This window comes from Balaenoptera physalus (genome assembly GCF_965194825.1).
Source record: "Balaenoptera physalus genome assembly, chromosome: 14".
NCBI classification, from domain to species: domain Eukaryota; kingdom Metazoa; phylum Chordata; class Mammalia; order Artiodactyla; family Balaenopteridae; genus Balaenoptera; species Balaenoptera physalus.
Window position 1 is genome coordinate 38,154,954 of NC_138893.1, and position 17,826 is coordinate 38,172,779.

Genomic DNA, 17,826 nt, shown 5'->3' on the forward strand with positions numbered 1-17,826 from the left:
GTTTTAAACAAGCCCTTTAGGGGATTCAGTTGCCCAGCTGGGCCCGAGAAACAGTGGGCAGAAGCTTTCCCTCCATGTTCAGTGCACGGACGGCCCTGGTGACTGCTTGCTGTGATTCAGGGCTGACCCTGCAGGGGTCCCGGGAAGACTGACTCTTTGACCTCCTTCAAGCCAATGTTCGTTCTTTCTTTCTTAATACATTTATTTATTTATTTATTTTTGGCTGCGTTGGGTCTTTGTTGCTGCGCACAGGCTTTCTCTAGTTGTGGCGGGCAGGGGCTGCTCTTTGTTGCAGTGCCTGGGCTTCTCATTGAGGTGGCTTCTCTTGTTGCAGAGGCGCGGGCTTCAGTAGTTGTGGCACGTGGGCTCTAGAGCGCAGGCTCAGTAGTTGTGGCGTACGGGCTTAGTTGCTCCCACGGCATGTGGGATCTTCCCGGACCAGGGCTCGAACCCGTGTCCCCTGCATTGGCAGGTGGATTCTTAACCACTGCACCACCAGAGGAGTCCGCCAATGTTCTTCAAATGTGTACTTGACACCTATTTAGAGGAGAGACACCTATTTAGAGGAGGGACACCTGGTGTTAAGTGGGGACGAATCCTCTGCTGCCTGCAGTGAATCTGCTCTTGCCCCAAACTTGCCAACTTTGCTCAGTAACCACATGCCGTATGATTCCACTTACACGAAATGTCCAGAATAGACAAATCCATAGAGCCAGGAAGCAGATTTGTGGCTGTCTAGGGCTGGGAGTTGGGGTGATGGCTAAGGGAAGGAGGTTTTCTTTGGCGGGGGTCAACAAAAATGTTCTAAAATTGACTGAGGAGGTGGAAGCACAGCTCTGTGAACATACTGAAAGCTGCTGAACTGTACGCTTTAAATGAGTAAATTGTATGGTATGTGAATTACATCTTAAGAAAACTGTTTAAAAACAAACGAAAGTTTACTAGGAAAAACCAAAACCCTGCAGTGACCCATGCCCACCTCTCCTTATAAGGTAGTTGAGTAACCATCTGTTGATATTTGGGGGAGAAGAAAGGCCCCTTCCCAGAGATTCAGTAAATCTTCTGTGGGGCTCAAATACCTGTATGTTAAACGAGTGCCTTTGGTGATTCTGATATAGTGAGAATACACACAGGTATTTGGCAACTGCTCTAAAAGGCTCTATTGCAGAGACAATTTTTCCTGTATCACTGCTTTTCTTGAAAAAAAGTGCCCCAGTGCGTGCGTGTGTGTGTGTGTGTGTGTGTGTGTGTTAGCATTCCATATGGATTTATTCACATGTGTTTTAGTCTGGCTCTGGTATAACTCTGCATTTTATATATGAGATCAGTTCCTTTCTCTAATCCAATTTTGGGGCTTGCCTAAGCCAAGTCCCAAGTGAAGGAGGTAAAATGGGGATTAAAGGGCTTGCTGGAGGGTTTTTTGAGACATTTTAAAACAATATCCAACTTTATAAGAGTCCTTCAGTAGTCTGAGCCTACATTAAGATCAGGTCACTACATAATTATGGGCTACCCGAGATTGCCTGGCATTGTGGAAATAGTGAGGGCTTTGGCTGCCCCGGTCTACCTTTAATAACTGTTACTTTATCCCTTTCAGCCTGTAGATTTGGACTATTGGTACCTTGCTCACAGAATGATTCTGAAGAGTAAATGACATAATAAATGTATACAAGATGGCACAAAATATCTGCTCAGTAAAAAGTAGCAAATATTACTGTTCTGTTATTTCTCATTTCATGCTTCCTGTGTTTCCTCATTTGGATTCTAAGCTCCTCTGAGGACAGTCCTTTGATTCCCACACAACTCCTATCGTAGCGTCTCATACGCAAAAGCCAAGAGAGGGTTAAGGAAGGATCTCATATGCAAAAGCCAAGAGAGGGTTAAGGAAGGACAGGTTGTGGAAAACACCCATGGGCTACCAGCCCAGGCTCCACTCTCCTAGGGTTACCCTGACCCCGCCACCCACAAGGTTATAGCCGTGAGCTCCCAGCAGCTTCTGTAACAGTGTGAACTCACCCCCACTCCTCCTATGCCACAACTGATTGGATTAGGTGAGGACTCCCAAACCAAGCTTGGCCAATGAGTCTCTTCCCTGGGAATTTGTAATTGAGTCCAGGAGATTCCAGCGGGTGTCTCCAGGCCTCTTTGAAACAGACTATGTAAACCTACAACAATATGCAGCAGCTATTTTCTACTAGAAGCATAATACCAAGGCCTACAGTGGGGTGTGGGCATAAAACAGATGCTCTCACGTTCCACCGTCACTGCGTGATTTGAAGTATATTCATAAGGTTTATTCTAGGCAGCTATTCATAAGGCTTCTAAAGAATGTTTTAAAGCATGGGAAATGTACATATTATAATGTTGAGGTAAAAAGGATGAAACAAAATTATGTAGACCTCACAGATTAAAAAATATACATATATTCATAAAATACTGGAAATATATAAAAATATCAATAGCAATAGAGAGGTTGTAGATGATTTTATTTTTTAATACTTTCTGACTTTTCAAGTAAAGTCTATATACAGGGGTAAGAAAAGCCAGTGTAAGTTTTCTTCCCCCTTCTCTTTAAAAAATTAAGCTCCTCTGGCCTCAGTTTTGTCAGAATCCTAGATATTTTGATCTCGGAGGAAATCATTTGCACCTGGGTGTTAGCTCTGGAAAGGCGCTATTGAAAATGGACTTCCATAGGCAGGATGCAGAAGTTCTCAACCACGGATCCCTTCCAGAGGATCCCTTCTGTGAGAGGTAAGCAGTTCTACCTCTAAAAGCAAATATCAATAGTGGTTTCCTAGTTTGTAGGAGAAAACATGATAGAATTTTCCAAAATTAAAATTCTCTCCCGTAAATTTTCCTTTGATGCCTGCCACTGATGTTCCAACTAGAATCTTACAGAGTGAACATTAGAATCACTGAGGAGCTTTAAAAATATGCAAATACCACTGCTCCATCTTCCAGAAACTTTGACTTAATTGGTCTTTTCTGGGGTCCAGACAGCTATAGTTTTTAAATCTCTTTAAGTGATTCTAATCTTCAGGCAGAATTGAGAACCACTGACCTAGTCTATCTGGTTGAATGCAAAATTCTACATTCGTTTATTTCGTTGTCTGAAGCTATATATATACATATTTGTTAGGATTTCAGAAACAGCTTCACAATTTCCAAACACCCTATTGATTGAGGGAATTGGAAATTCAGGCTGGAACTCATCCCCGGGCACTGCCATGCCGGGTGGCAAGAGAGACTGTTTGGAGACATCGCCCTCCTGTGGCGACACTTGGTAACTGTTTAGCCAGGCCTGGGTTCACTCTTCCCCTTGTTTCTCTGGAAACGGTCCCAAGCGGGCTCTGAACCTTGCCTGACAGAGCCTCCCATGGAGTCTGCCTCCATTTCAGCCACTGACCGGCTGGGTGTGGGCCTGCCCTTTGAAAGCTCCCTTGAATTAGTAATATGTTTTCCCTTTCCTGACATGTCAGCAGCAGACTTGGAGCCATAAACCTGGGACAAAGTTTCCAGACTGGTTCTTAATTGTCAGGAGTAACAGTTGCTAATAAGAGCTGCAGAGTTGCTTATTGACACCGGGAATGCTAAACTGAGCCAGAATTGTTCCTGTAAGTTTACTGGGGGGGAAAAAAAATATCACATCAACAGTTATAGGGTCTGGGAAAGAGGGGAGGTGTAAATGTTTAGCAAAACAAACTCTTTAGAAGGTTCAGTTTAACACTGTCCCTTGTGTGGGGGGCAGAAGTCCAAGGCAGTGGGGTACACTGGCGGGTTGGGGGGACAGTTGAGGAGAGGAAGTGTCACCAGGGTGAACAGGGACAACGGGCCATAGTGCTGACCTAGGTCCTGGAGCGGGCCTGGGGGGAAAGATTAATCCCTGGGAAGAAAACTTTATCGCACATCAAAACCGCATGGGAAGCTTGTCCAGCAAGCTTCTGTGAAGGCCTTTTCCACCAGTTTGATTCAATCGGTCTAGGAATCTGAGGGGATTGAGAAGCAGTGCAGGGGCCCACCATTTGTCTGGTGCCCACTTGGTCCCAGGCACAGCATGACCCCATTATTTCCTTATCGAGTCCTTACAACAACTCTCTGAGGTAGATGGTACTCTTCCCATTTTACAGATGACGAAACTGAGGCTCAGGGAGGTGGCGATAGGTGCCTGAAGCCTCACAGCTGGGCAGTGATGGGGCCTGGATGGCAATGGCAGGTAGCAGGGAGTTGGTGGCAGGGAGCTGCTCACAGGAACAAGTCACGAGAACAAGTCAAATCCTTCATTACTAGGCCTGGTGCCAAATGTCAGAGCAGGGACCAGAGATATGACAGACCACAGGTGTGGTCCCAGAGCTGGGATGGTGCCAAACCTATGCTCGGTGGTGAAGGAAATCTTGGGGTGAGGTAGGGATGTAGGGAGGGAGGAACAAAAGGTAGAGAGAGGAAGAGGAGGCCGGGCCCAGAAACCAGCCAGACCAGAGGCTGCAGAAAGCACGGGGGGAGGTGGTGTGATAGAGACTAAGCACTGGTCCGCTGGAGGAGGGGGCTGGGGACCCCTCTGCACCCCTGCCCTCCTACAGTCCTTTCTCCTTGAGCTTCTTTCTTCCTCTGGATCTTTTCATGTTCCTTTCTTACTTCTCCTTTCTTCCTGTTTCTTGTCTTCCCCGTTAGAGGAAGGTTTTTAGCTTCCCTCAGAGATCCAAGGCGTGTCCTCCCAGCATGTCACATGCTTCTCACAGGATGTCAAAGAGAACAATCAATTGCTGAAGTAAAGGAAAACATCAAAATCCGATCCCTTTGCAATCAAAATCCCCACCCGTCTTCTTCCCACAGCGCGTACATCCTCAGCTGGCCCAAAGCCCTCCTCGGTGGCGCCTTCCCACAGAGCTGAGATCATCCGGGGCTGAGAAGAGCTGCCTGCAGTTCCCTGTGGCAACGGCACTCAGCAGCATCTCATGTTTAATGCAAGTGAGCTTCTGAGACAGGAAAGCTTTCAAGATACAGCTTAAGATACCTAAATGCTGCCCTTTACAGAGCAAACAGAAGTATACACAACCAATGTGGGTTTTCCTATTTTAGAATAATTGTGTTCTCATCCGTACAGATTTAAGCAAACCAGTTCTGTCAGAAGAAAGGAAAATCAATATGCCCAAGGGCCTCTGTGAGCCAGAGAGGTCTAGGTCCCCTCCACTTTTTGAGTCTCCCAAGTACTTTTAAAATGCCAAAATTGGGTTTTAAAAATTGCAGTGGATTGTAAATGCTTCATTAGCAAGTTAATATTTTTAACACAAAAGATATAATGCAGTGTAATTGTTCTAGTTACAAGCTAATTACTGGATCTGTATAAAGTAATAATTCATAGTGCACCTTAGGTAACAGGACATGGGGTAAAGCTGTATGTTGAAAAACTTCTTTCAATCCTGTCAATATATGATTCCTTTGGAAATAACATAAAAAGTCTAAAATTGAAAACTTTTGCGTGGCCATGTTCAAGCTAACGATATCGGTGACCGTGGAGGTTTCCCTTCTGTTAACACGGACACTCTTGTCTTTGAGTAAGTCCTACCGCTCTTCCTACTCGGTCACCCATTTTGAATCGTTCTGTTAATATATTAGCGTCCTCTAACCTGTCTTAAGAATGCTCAAGTAGGAAGGGCTTTATAAATACCATATATTTAGTCCAACAGCCTTTCTTAGCCTATTTGAATCCAAAGCAGCATGCCAACTCAATGCATTGCTGCAGAACTCTTTTTTTTTTTTTTTTTTTAAATGGCCCTGGTGCTCCTTGATGAAACTGCTGATTCTAGGATTAGGGTAGGAAATACAGGAGATGAGCCTGGAGCATCTTGCAGTGCCAGAAAGTAAGGAAAAGTAAAAAACCAACCAAAAGAAATGCCTACATTGATGGGACTGTCAACAGGACATAGGAACCAACTGAAAGAGCTCCCAGTGGCCAAAGCTGGGGCAATTTGAGCAGTAAAATCAAGGAAACAGTATTGGCTTATAACCCAAAGTAGAAAAAAAATATCCATGAGTCTATATTGATACAAATGGTTGAATAAATAAAGGGGGAGGGGGACATACATTTTCCTTGGAGAATCGCAAATAATTTATGTAGACACTCCACCTTCAACAAGATAGCATGTAACTCCCAGTTCTTAAGCGTGGGCTACGCATTGCAACTTGGTTCCAAAGAGGCCAGTGTGGAAGGAGGTGGGGAGTAACTTCATTGTGGGAATGGAGTCAAGGGAAGATAAAATATAATATTAAACCAGGCCAAATGTATGGACTTGGGTGTGTTTATCTGAGTCTAGATTTAATGTGTCAGCTCACCCAGCTGGACGTGGCTCTAGCAGTTTTCGTGGTTGATTTAATGATGTGTGTACTCATTGGTGCCTACATCCGATGAGGTGAGATGCTAGAACTTCCTAGTGTGATGTAGAAAACTCATCCAAAGACTTAGGGAGACAGGAATGTAGATTTACGTAGGCCATGAATACCCAACCGTATCTCCGGGTGGAATCCGTTTGGCAATGTCCTCACCAAGGTATGAAGAAATATATCAGTATCCTCGGAAAGTTCCGTGGGGCTATGCTCCCTAGGCTGAGGTTCATGGGGGAAGATGCTGCCATTGAGATGGGTCCTGGCAGGACGATAGAAACCATATCGTAGAGATTTCAGCAGAGGGAATTAGTTGGAGGGCTGAGCGAGGAAGAGGATCATTCTCTGTGGTCATCCAGAAGTAATAACCCAGGATGGGCCCTGGGAAGCTGGGGCTCAGGCCTCTGACAGGGGGTGCTGCATGCTGCTGTTGCTGCCTCTGGAAGGCCTGATGCTGTTTCTGGGAGAGCTTAAGTAATACAGAGGCCAAAACCAACTGCTGAGAACCCGTTGCTGAGCTGGTATGTCAGGAACAGCAAGTAAACTCAGAGAAGTTCCTTTTCTCCTGTGGAACCCCTTATTGACAAAAGCTAGAAAGCTAGCTAGTAAAGGAGAAATCTAATGTGTGGAATCCCAGCCCCACATCATAAAGAACAGAGAAGAGTGGATTTGGAACAGAAGGGCAAGAACTTCATAACCTGCAAGGAACTCCCCTCATCCCCTCTACTTTAAAAAGCAAACCTCTCAAAGACACACACTTTCTTGGACTCCCCTCCCCTTGCCATAACCAGACAGGCTTTTAGTAAATATTGGTTGAGCATCACGGATGATATTACTATAATCCTGTGACACAGCACAATCCATTTTGGATCTCGGATCTCAATATTTATGAACACAGCACTCAATTATAGTGTTTTATGTATTTAGCTAGAAAGTTTTTTTCCACTCTATTCAGGATCATTTTGGAAAGTCACATCAGGAGAGCAGAGCCCTGCCTTTTTTATAAGTGGCATAGCCTCTTGATGTCAGTGGTCTTTATGCACAGAGATGCTGAAAGTAGTTTAACTACTCCTGTAAAATACCTTTTTCTTTTTTTTTTAAAATCATTGTCAGAGACAGGGATCAGCTCAGCTTCCATGGTGATGTGGGGATTTCTGAAGAGTTTGCAGATTAAAAAAAATGTAATGCAGGGTCTGAGAAACTTGTAAGGTCTTTCTAAATATAATCCTAGAACCAGCAGAAAAACTCTGCATTTACATCTACCCAACATCTTTCTTATCCAAAAAAGGCTGATAGTGAGGATTTCTGTTTTAAGGCGTTATGGCAGCAGTGAGTGATTGATCTCACAGCTCAATGGAGGAAGGGCCAAAATACAATAGTCTTGTATCAGAAAGTATAGCAATGGCAAGCTGCATCATGAGGACAAAGAACTTTTCATAATGGTCTTAAAATGGTGTTGATATTGAAATGTTCAGTCCAGAATTATCTATGTCAAATTAATTACACTTCCCTAGTCTTTTTCTTTCTATTGAAATAAAAATGGTAATAAATGAGCAAAACACTACTTGGCAAGATATATACCAGCTTTTTCTTTGAAAGACTCAGAACTCAATGAATATCAATTATATTATAAGCTATGCATATAAAGATTCCAACCATTAAGAACTGTGCAAATTTTATTTCAATGTCAAATTCCAAAGAAAAACACCCAGAAATTGCTATGCACATTTGCACTTACAGCTTTTCTTTGTAGGATGTGGTTTTGAACCCAGACTCCAATGAGTCATGTGCTCTTGCCGACAGTATTTTCAGGGAAAGGCTTTCCTGAAGCTGCATCACACTGGCTCATTTTAAGGAAAATGCAGGTCTTTGTAAAATAGAACCTATTTATTGTCAAGGAGTCCAAGGTATACAGACTATTGGGATAATATTTATATCCTAATAGTAGACGTTACCTTCCCGACTTCCATTTCTGTTGCAGCCCAACAGCAATTCGACTTAAGAAAAAGATGTTCTATTCCTAATCATTTCTAAAATGGAACTGAAATAATGATCGCAGGACACCCAAATAATTGAAGCGGCCAACAAAGATTACAGAACCATAAAATGCTCTGTGACTTGCTACACTGTTGATAATAGCAACAAGATAAAGAGATTTAAGAAGGAAAGCATATTTTAAACATGGAAGAATAATGTTTAAGGAATGGCCAATTTGTTTCCCTCTAGAAATCTCCTTGTACATGGTTCTCTTGGGAAGTCTAATCAATTAAAACCCTACGTGCTATTCTATTTATGAGTGGAATGAGGAATACATTTCTCATGTTATTACATAAATGAATCTCATCTTCAAGGCTTTGAAATATAACTTTACCCAGACTATAGCGAATTTGGGTGCCATCTCATCTTTCTGCATAACAGTGAAATTGATTTTATGATTCCTTACTCATAAATTACAGGACTGAGGCAGTAACAGACTTGGGGATGCTTTTGCTTTGTCTCCTCTAGTCTCAGAGGCTGCGCATGCCACTTGCTCTTTTTTTCTTCTTTTTTTTTTTTTCTGAGCCACAGATAGCTCCTCAAGCTTGCTATTCTGGTTATAGTACTCAACCGAAAAATGTGTTTTGAAAAAGACTGATCTGTTAGACCCAGAATGTGTTCTTGGCTTACTCAGATCTTCCAACCTGAATATTTCCCCTGAAAACTTTAGCACGTCATTGGTATTAAATATTTTGTTAAGAATTAATAGAATGATCACCATGCAAATGAATGTATATAACATGGGTACCATTATGAAACTAAGCTACAAAACTCAAAGGATGTCTTTTCTCCTTACCTTTGCAATGAGAGCAAAGTAACCCATGGTAGTATTTGAATTCCTGACACTCCTACTGGGTCCTACATTCATGTCAGGATTTGGCTACTTAGTTAAGAGAATCAATACCTTAATGCCCTTTATAAGAGAATCTCTGTTAATTCCTTCATATACTGACTAGTCTATCTAGAGGGAAGAGTCAGGTAATATAAAATTATAAGGCATGCTGAATTTCCTTTAATTCCTCAGACTCACTCCTGGGAGATCAGGTAATTCCTCGAGGTTACCTCAAGAAGGCTGAGGTTAGGAAGGGAAACAGAAGTCAGGTCTCCTCATCTTGTCCTGGCAGGTGTGACCCCCAGCCTGTCTACCTGCCTTCTAGCCTGACCCCTGCCTTCAATTTCAGGAACGGCTGGAGTTATGAGAAACAGTGGAAGTTTACACATTCCATCTTCACACACATCCAGCATGTGGCTTCCGAATTCACCTTTTCTGTCTCCATCAGCCCATTTCGTTCTCTCTTAATTGGATATGCAGCGACCTGTGCCCCAATCCGGCAGAGAATAAAGAATGTGGTCAAAGGAGCATTGAGTTCAAGCCGGGAGAAAGGTTTGGTTCTACAAATTTACTAAACCAAATCTTACCCTAATGTTCCTATCATTTTTTTAAGCCTTGTTAAATCTTTTGGTTTTAATATTTCAATTGACTTTTTGCCTTCTCTCTATATAATAGTTCTAGAAGGAGATCATTTACATCTAATTTAGAACAGCTAATTACTTCTCAGCAATTGAGAAAATGTGGGCCCAAAGGCACAATTATTTAGGCTGGTGCTTTATACCAATCTCAGAATGAAGAAGGTGAAAGGAAACGGTTAATCATGGTAAACATAACAGGATACAGAACCGTTGTCTATTTATTGCTGAGTTGACTTTATCATTACGACTTCTCAGAATACCTGGTCTATCTGCACTCACAAGTAAGGATATAATTCAGTCAAGACCTGAGTTTTAGATTTTCTCTTTTGATGATCTGCAATACTACTTCCTCTCCCTGTGCTCTCACAACGCTTGGGTGCTGTTTCTCTAACAGTATTCCGGTGTGTAGTGTACCTTATTTTTTGTAAGCACACTGAACCGAGACTGTGACTTGGTGAGGGCAGAAAAGCTTCTTCTTATTTGTTTTCCTAGCATCTTAAAACTTGGTTCATAAGAAGTTCCCAATATTTGTTGAGTAAACCAAATTATTGTTTTGGTTTGGTTTTAGATGACATGTTAGTATCCTATTTCTGATACATTTTTAGAAATGCTATTATAACACAAATAAAACCCCTAATGCGCACAACAGTCAAACCATAAGAGTGTGTGAAACTGGCTTAGATGAAATCTCTCTAATGTGGGTAGTAGGGTGTAGATCAAGTAAATTTAAAAACCAGTCTCCTACGAGGCGAGACCCATAGGTAATAACTTTCCTAACTGGCTTTAGACCAACTAAAACCTATTCTATTTCTTCCATGGAAACTTCAGCATCACACTGTCACACAGTGTTTTTGCCTTTTTTTTGATAAAGAGGTACAGCTTTTACTTGAAAGATTTTACTCTAACAAAATTTCAACCTTAACAATTTTATGTTTATTCTTTAAATTCCCTTGAGATAACTAGTTTTCTAGATGGAACACTGCAAAATTCTGAACCAGGTTTTTGGACTGGGGATCTGATTATGCATTCCTAAAATGCAGTTTTCTTTCGAAGGAGCTCAAGATGAGGTAATTTTAACTCTTCAATGCCTAAACCTTACCTCCCCTGCATCCTTAAACCTGTTACCTTCTTTATTTCCTTCTAAAACTATTTTGAGGAACACTGGCTGAAAAGAATCATGGGTAGGAGGGGTTAATAACTAGATTTTTCTCTTTCTCGTTGTGTCATGTATTACATGTTTCTTTCAGTTTCCAACTAAGGGACTTTGGCAAATACTCAAGTGAATGGAATAAGCCTAGAGTCAAATTGTTTTAAATGTCAGTTAAAGAGAAAAGTTTTTATATGTTATAAATCTATTAAGAAATAATGCTTAGGGCTTCCCTGGTGGTGCAGTGGTTGGGAATACGCCTGCCGATGCCGGGGACATGGGTTCGAGCCCTGGTCTGGGAAGATCCCACATACCGCGAAGCAACAAAGTCTGTGCGCCACAACTACTGAGCCTGCGCTCTAGAGACCGTGAACCACAACTACTGAAGTGCGCACGCCTAGAGCCCGTGCTCTGCAACGAGAAGCCACCGCAATGAGAAGCCCGCGCACCGCAACGAAGAGTAGCCCCCGCTCGCTGCAACTAGAGAAAGCCCGCGCACAGCAACAAAGACCCAATGCAGCCAAAAATAAATAAACTTATATTAAAAAAAAGAAATAATGCTTACAGTGAATTATATTTCTAAGACTTATATAACCATTCCTTCCTTTAGGGAAATGGTTATTAAAGAGTGGGGTGGAAAATATCAATATATATATAAGGCTCACCCAGAGGGATTTTTCAAGCTATACATTCCCCCTCCACAAATATTCTGATATATTCCTTTTTGTTCTCTCTCTGGAATCAATGCTATAATGAACCATTGACTGCTGTGTGTCATATCCTTTTGTATGTTGTGAATTATTATTTTAGATTTATCAGGGAATGAAATGTTTCCAATTCGAATTCTACAAAAATATGACAACATTTTGTTTAAATTACGTTATTTATTTTTAGATCATCCCTCTTAGTCCTGCATGCATTGTTAGCACAGAAAGTTGAACTTGATCACAACCTCCTTTGAAGAGATATTAGGTACATAACCACCATCTGAAGAGTTTCTTCATAGATGGCCCAAGATTTCCAGGCCTTGGTAACACTGTCAGTAACCTATACAATGTACAATAGAAAAATTTACCAAATATCCTTTGTTTAATGTAAACAAGGCAGGAGGCAAAACAGAGTATTATAGTAACACTATTTTACAGGGCCCAGAAATACGATTATCTATCATGTTTTAACACATCATATGTCACAATGACATGCATATTTTGATTAATTGTACAACCCAAAATATAATTACCATATAAATTGTGATTTTAGCACTTCACTGTAACTTCGGTCAATACCTATAAACTTCATAATTAAATGGTAATTGTATATTAATGCAATAATTTATGGAAATATGTTACCATGAATTATGAAGTAATTCCATAATTTGTGCCCCGTAAAATTAAGTGTAATAATCTTTACACTAGCAACAGTGTAAGCAAGCTAAGGATTTTGGTCCTTATAGATATATACACATATATATACACACATGTACACACACAATAATGTACAATTAAACCAAAAAGCTATGAATCCACTCATAGCTTATATATTGCACAGACAGATACGTTATGAGAACCTTACATAGTCAATGTGAGTACTACAGTGATAACTGGCTGGCTAAGGACACATTTTGAGTTCTATCACATAAAGAATGTGGCTCATTACTAAAAAAAATAAACCCAAAGACTATACTGTTAGACAGAAAGTTAAAAAAAAAGAATGTGCATACCCATTTACACCAATGTGAAGCAAGGCTAAAGTACAGTTTGGAATTTGTCATGGCAATCGATTGCTAGGGTGGTACTGCCCACTCAACACAGTGCATATCAGTCACTGTTTTGCAAATACCGAAGAACAGAAGTAGTCAGCTTCTGAAAGACAGTACACAAATGGCTAGTCATGGAGGACAATGTTTCACCAACAAATCCAACTCACTGTGAGAACTTGTGCTGGCTCTAGGTCTGAACTACACACGAAGAAGAAAGGAAGGAAAGACAGCAGCAAACTTAGAAGAGAAACAAATTATACCTTAAGCTTTAGCTGATTACAAATCAAAGTCATTACAATAACTTAGGAAAATAATTATCTTTTAAGAAGCAGCATACACACACACAAATATGAATTAAAGCTTCTCTGAGCTTGGTTTCATGGATTAGCCAAAAGGTCCTACTGTGAAATCAAGGACAAAATCGTATTTGGTTTGAGAGGTAACATCATTGCCATTACACCTATCGAATGCTACAAAAACATTAAGAAATATCTAATATCTCTTAATGTTCTATTTTAAGTACACCTACATCAAAGTAGACTACAACTATATCTAAAAATGAAGATGTTGCAGCGTTCCTTCATCAATAAATACAGCAAACAGAATAATGCTTTCCCATCATTAAAAATCATTTAAAGAAAATCATGCACAAAGTAACTATCTCCCACCTGTTTTCTCATTGTTTCGCTCAATAAATTTCCTAGAGTGAGCTAACAGAGGTTTGCATTAAATTCGAAATTTAGTGTTTTTTTTGTTTGTTTTAACAGTGGTAAGCATTCTAGAGCCAAGAATATTCATAATTTTTGACATTTTGTTGTTAATAAATAGCAAAAACTAACTATGAAATAAATCAGAAAACGAATACAACAAAATTAGCAGTAGGTGTAAAACAGGCTTCTATACACATGCTACACCATGTATAGATACAAACATGCTACACAAAACAACTTCTTAGAACGGGCAGCTACAGTTCCTTTCAGGCTGGAAGGTTTGCCTAGTCTGCTCCCCCAAATATCAGTAAATGAAAAGGTAAAGAGCAAAGTGCTGCTGCTTAACATTTCAACTGAAAAAATAAAACAAAAACCCGAGGAAGCTTAAAAGCAATATTTGAGTGATAAGTATCACTTAAAGGAAGGATAGAAAGTGGATTAGCAAACGCCATTTTGTAAATCAAGTACCAGCACGCTGTGCACAGCGCAGCTTTGCCAACTACCCACACCACACGTTCCTACACACGTACCCATTCACACATATACCAATTTACCCAAGTTCTTTCATATGTAAACAGGTCAGACTTGCTGGTTTGTTTTAAAATCTCTTTAGAACGATTTAAAACAAAAGACTGAACAAAATGGAAAAAAAAAAATGTAAACATTCAGGAGGCCATTGGCATTTTGATTGCTGCCACCTACACGCTACCATGCATTTCAATAAGAAAATCAAATTATAAAGCAATTTTCAGAGAGGGAGGGAGGGAGAGAAAAAAAGGGTCTCAACCCAATACATGTTAATTAGCTTAAAAAATACTATTTTAGTAAACACTACCAACAGTGAGCACAAATTCAACATTGTTGCAAAAATGACAAAGTTTAAATAAACTGGGACCCATACATGAAAATCAATCACTAACGCGGCTATGTGCACAAGAGAGTAAAAGAAGGTTTCTTTAAAAAATATATATATTAATCAAGAATTTCTTTATCATATTAAATTGTTATTCTTAGAAAAGCTGAAGAAAGTTAATGGTGCTCTACACATTTTTATCTTCTATTATTAATTCATTTGTTGGTTCCTAAATTGTACTTTTTTCTCACTTACAGTTTTTTTCAATATTTTGTTTGATAAGAATTCTGACCTTAAAAAGTTATAAAATTAGGTGTTTTTTTTCCTGCTACTTATTAATCCAAAAGAATATAAGCACTTGAGTCCCAGAGAATGTCAAAATGCCTTGCTACCTAAAAGGATATTAAATTAACAGAAATATCGTCAAAGTCATGACATCAGAAATTTTGCAGCTTTTCACACAGGCATTAGAAATGCTTATTTCCTGAAGTTCCTTTGATTGTATCCTGGACTCAAGGATGTGCAACTTTATATCTAGAACCATTATGATGAAGTCAACATCACACAACATTGTACTGAGTGTCCACTCAGTGGGTTCTGAATGGTTCTGTCCAGTTTACAGCAATGCTTCATTTAAAAAGGCTTTTTATCCTCTCGTGGCTGGGTGGAACTGAGGCTTTTTTGATGAAATGCATACAACAGTTCTGTTCCCTTGGTTACTTGCAAGATGCTGTTTATGGTGTGGAGGCAGCATGGTATTTCACAAAGGCGATGGCCGCCAGCTCCTTACAGAACTCTTCCAGCACAATCACACCCTCCAGCAACGTGATGTGCTCGATACTGGGAAGGGAAAGCAGGCAATCAATCAATCGATGCAGGGTATTAGCAGATCATCAAGTTTTGGTAAAGTGTTAGATAAACAGCATGTAAAACGCTGACTTACATAGGGCCTTCAGGCTCCAGACCAAGTAACCGCTTTCTGACTAATAGAAGCTTGGGAGTAAAATCTTGAATACGCTGGATTCGAACCATGAGGTCTCCAACAACCTGAGTCACAGGGACAAAAGGAGCTCAGTTCCTTAACACCTCCATGGGGATTTTCAGGATAAAAAAATACTCCATTTCCTATTACTAAATGAAGACTGTCACTTTTCACTATTCACATAACAATCTTTGACAAAGGACTCATAGCTATCCCTTAAAATACAGAAGTTATCTATACCACTTAAAAGAATGAATCTTTATTCTCCACATTCTGTAGTAAAATAATTATTTCTAAACAGTAAATATGTAATATTTTTTGTTATGTGACACTAATTACACACAATGATATTAAGATGTTAATTGGTCGGGTTTATCAATCCTAGAGAATATAACAAAACTGATAACTCACCCTGACGATTACAGAGAAGAGAGATCTACAGCCAGAAGCAAGGTTCACATAAGGGTCCAAAAGGTACTCATGTATGTGTGGATGAGGGAAGAGAGAAAGTCTAGATAACACTGATGTTACTTGTAAATTGACATCATATGGCTACGGAGAGGGAAAAACCAAAAAGATATTTGACATTATGTATAATGTATATACCTGACAACTTAATTTACCATTTCCATTTGTCTTCTTAAGAAAAAGGAAAATCTACCATCTCATTCCTCCCACTACATGCTCTTCTACAATGAAAATATCTATAACTAAATTAGCTCTAGCTCGGACCACCTTAGTCAAAGTGCATATATCACAGTCCTAAAACTTAAAATAAAAGGTATGCACATAAACATATAGAAAAAAATTAATATATAACAAAGTCAGAATGTCTCTGTTTTATGCAGGTTGTTTTATGTAGTAAAATAGTTCAAGAGGTCATCAAAACCCAACAAAGAGTCATATGTAATATTAATTACAAACAATAGAAGACATTAAATATAAGACCAAAGATAGAAGGGAAGGTATTAAAATCTTTTATAGTAGTCTAATTTTAGAAATGATAATCCTCATCTCTTAAATTATTCAACTACTGCCAATTACCAAAAGCATGTATACAACAAAGTCATATACATCACAGAACCTTGTCAACAGAATGAAAATACTTGGGGGTAGAAATAACTACCATATGCCTCAAAAGTGAACGAGAAGATTCAAAATCATGATTAAAGACAGGGATCACCTCCTTTACTGTGCAAGAGGATTAACTCTTCCAAAACAATGTCTGTGTACATCTGTGTGTAGTTCCTCATTTACTTTTTTGTATGTAGTATCACAATTTTACTTGAATTCTGTTTTTTTTATATTTAATCTCTTTATTCTTCGTAGGAAGCAGCTTGGAGGTGCTTTACAGAGTATGTGTCAAAATCCAAGCGAAATGCATAATGTACAAAATGAGTTGCTATTATTGTGCCTAGAACTTTCAACAGAAATCTCTCATCCCTTCCAGTTTTCTTCTTCTAAGCAGCCAAAGGCAACTGAGTGGCTGAAACAAAACTGACTTCAGTGAGAAGGTTGGAAAGAACCTAGGTGACCGGATGAGTGAGAAACAGATGCTGCAGCAGGAGCAAGGGAAAAGTGATTCAGGACCAAGTTGATATTAACAACGGAATCTGAATCTTTTACCCTCATTCACTGAGCAGCTTTTAAGCCCTTGATCATAATGAATACCAATCCAGAAGTGAATATTTGACATTTATAGGACAGCAAATGCTTGAGCATGTGCCAGAAGATATCAAAGATACTGTTATTTGAACAAAAACTCAAGGCCTGTGCTAAAGTCCAATTTTAGTCTTTTTTGCTTACTACTAGATACATGAACACAGATTTTCTGAAAGAAGAAAAACTACCCCTAAGTCACTCTTATTCAAAATCTAGCCTTAAGCAAGATAAATGAAAGGAGATATGATTCCCATTAAAAGATAGTTTGAAGGGCATCTTTTCCTACTAGATAATATTTGCAACAGAAGAGCCTTCTCCAAGACTCAGTTCAAAACAAACAATGAATTCACATTAAATTGTATTTTAGGCACAAAGGAAACATTTAAAAAAATCTTTAAGAAGAATGCATTTGGTAAAATGTGGACAAAATCATTTAAAATACAACTTAAGTACAGTATTGTACATGACTTCATTTCAGGTGGTTCAGAGTTTTAGGTCACTAAATTCTGCCATTTACAGGTACTTAAATAAATTGAGAAAATTTGGCTTCAAACAACTATATATTGCCACTTAAACTCTGTATTTTCTCTATATGGTGTTAGTCTGGTTTTAAGCTTTTTTTGAACAAGAATCTATATCTTTGGTTGTTTAAGAAACTTAAGGCTGACTCAGATTATATTAAAAAAATTTTTTTTAAAGTCTTTATTGAATTTGTTACAATATTGCTTCTGTTTTATGTTTTGTTTTTTTGGCGCGGAGGCATGTGGGATCTTAGCTCCCCGACCAGGGATCAAACCAGCACCCCCTGCGCTGGAAGGCAAAGTCTTA

The 17,826-nt window shown here is 39.5% G+C and overlaps 1 protein-coding gene and 2 long non-coding RNA genes across 4 annotated transcripts in view; 2 read left to right on the forward strand and 1 right to left on the reverse strand.

Moving 5' to 3' along the window:
- LOC309642220 overlaps window positions 1–17,826 on the forward strand; it is a 392,437-nt gene that overhangs the window by 307,286 nt on the left and 67,325 nt on the right. The gene's annotated exons all lie outside the window — the stretch shown is intronic.
- LOC309642217 lies at window positions 558–2,932 on the forward strand. Its single transcript, XR_014253050.1, has 2 exons — window positions 558–1,811; window positions 1,849–2,932. It is a non-coding gene; the product is annotated as an uncharacterized lncRNA (long non-coding RNA).
- Window positions 11,897–17,826, reverse strand: part of FHIP2A (FHF complex subunit HOOK interacting protein 2A) — a 36,730-nt gene continuing 30,800 nt past the window's right edge. The window contains exons 15-17 of one of the 2 annotated variants that reach the window (XM_082423371.1): window positions 15,748–15,888; window positions 15,298–15,401; window positions 11,897–15,194 (exon numbers count right to left, since the gene is read on the reverse strand). In XM_082423371.1, coding sequence (XP_082279497.1) covers window positions 15,089–15,194; window positions 15,298–15,401; window positions 15,748–15,888 — 351 coding nt within the window. In that variant the 3' untranslated portion in view covers window positions 11,897–15,088. The remainder of the gene's footprint in view (window positions 15,195–15,297; window positions 15,402–15,747; window positions 15,889–17,826) is intronic. The other variant, XM_082423372.1, reaches the window with a different exon arrangement.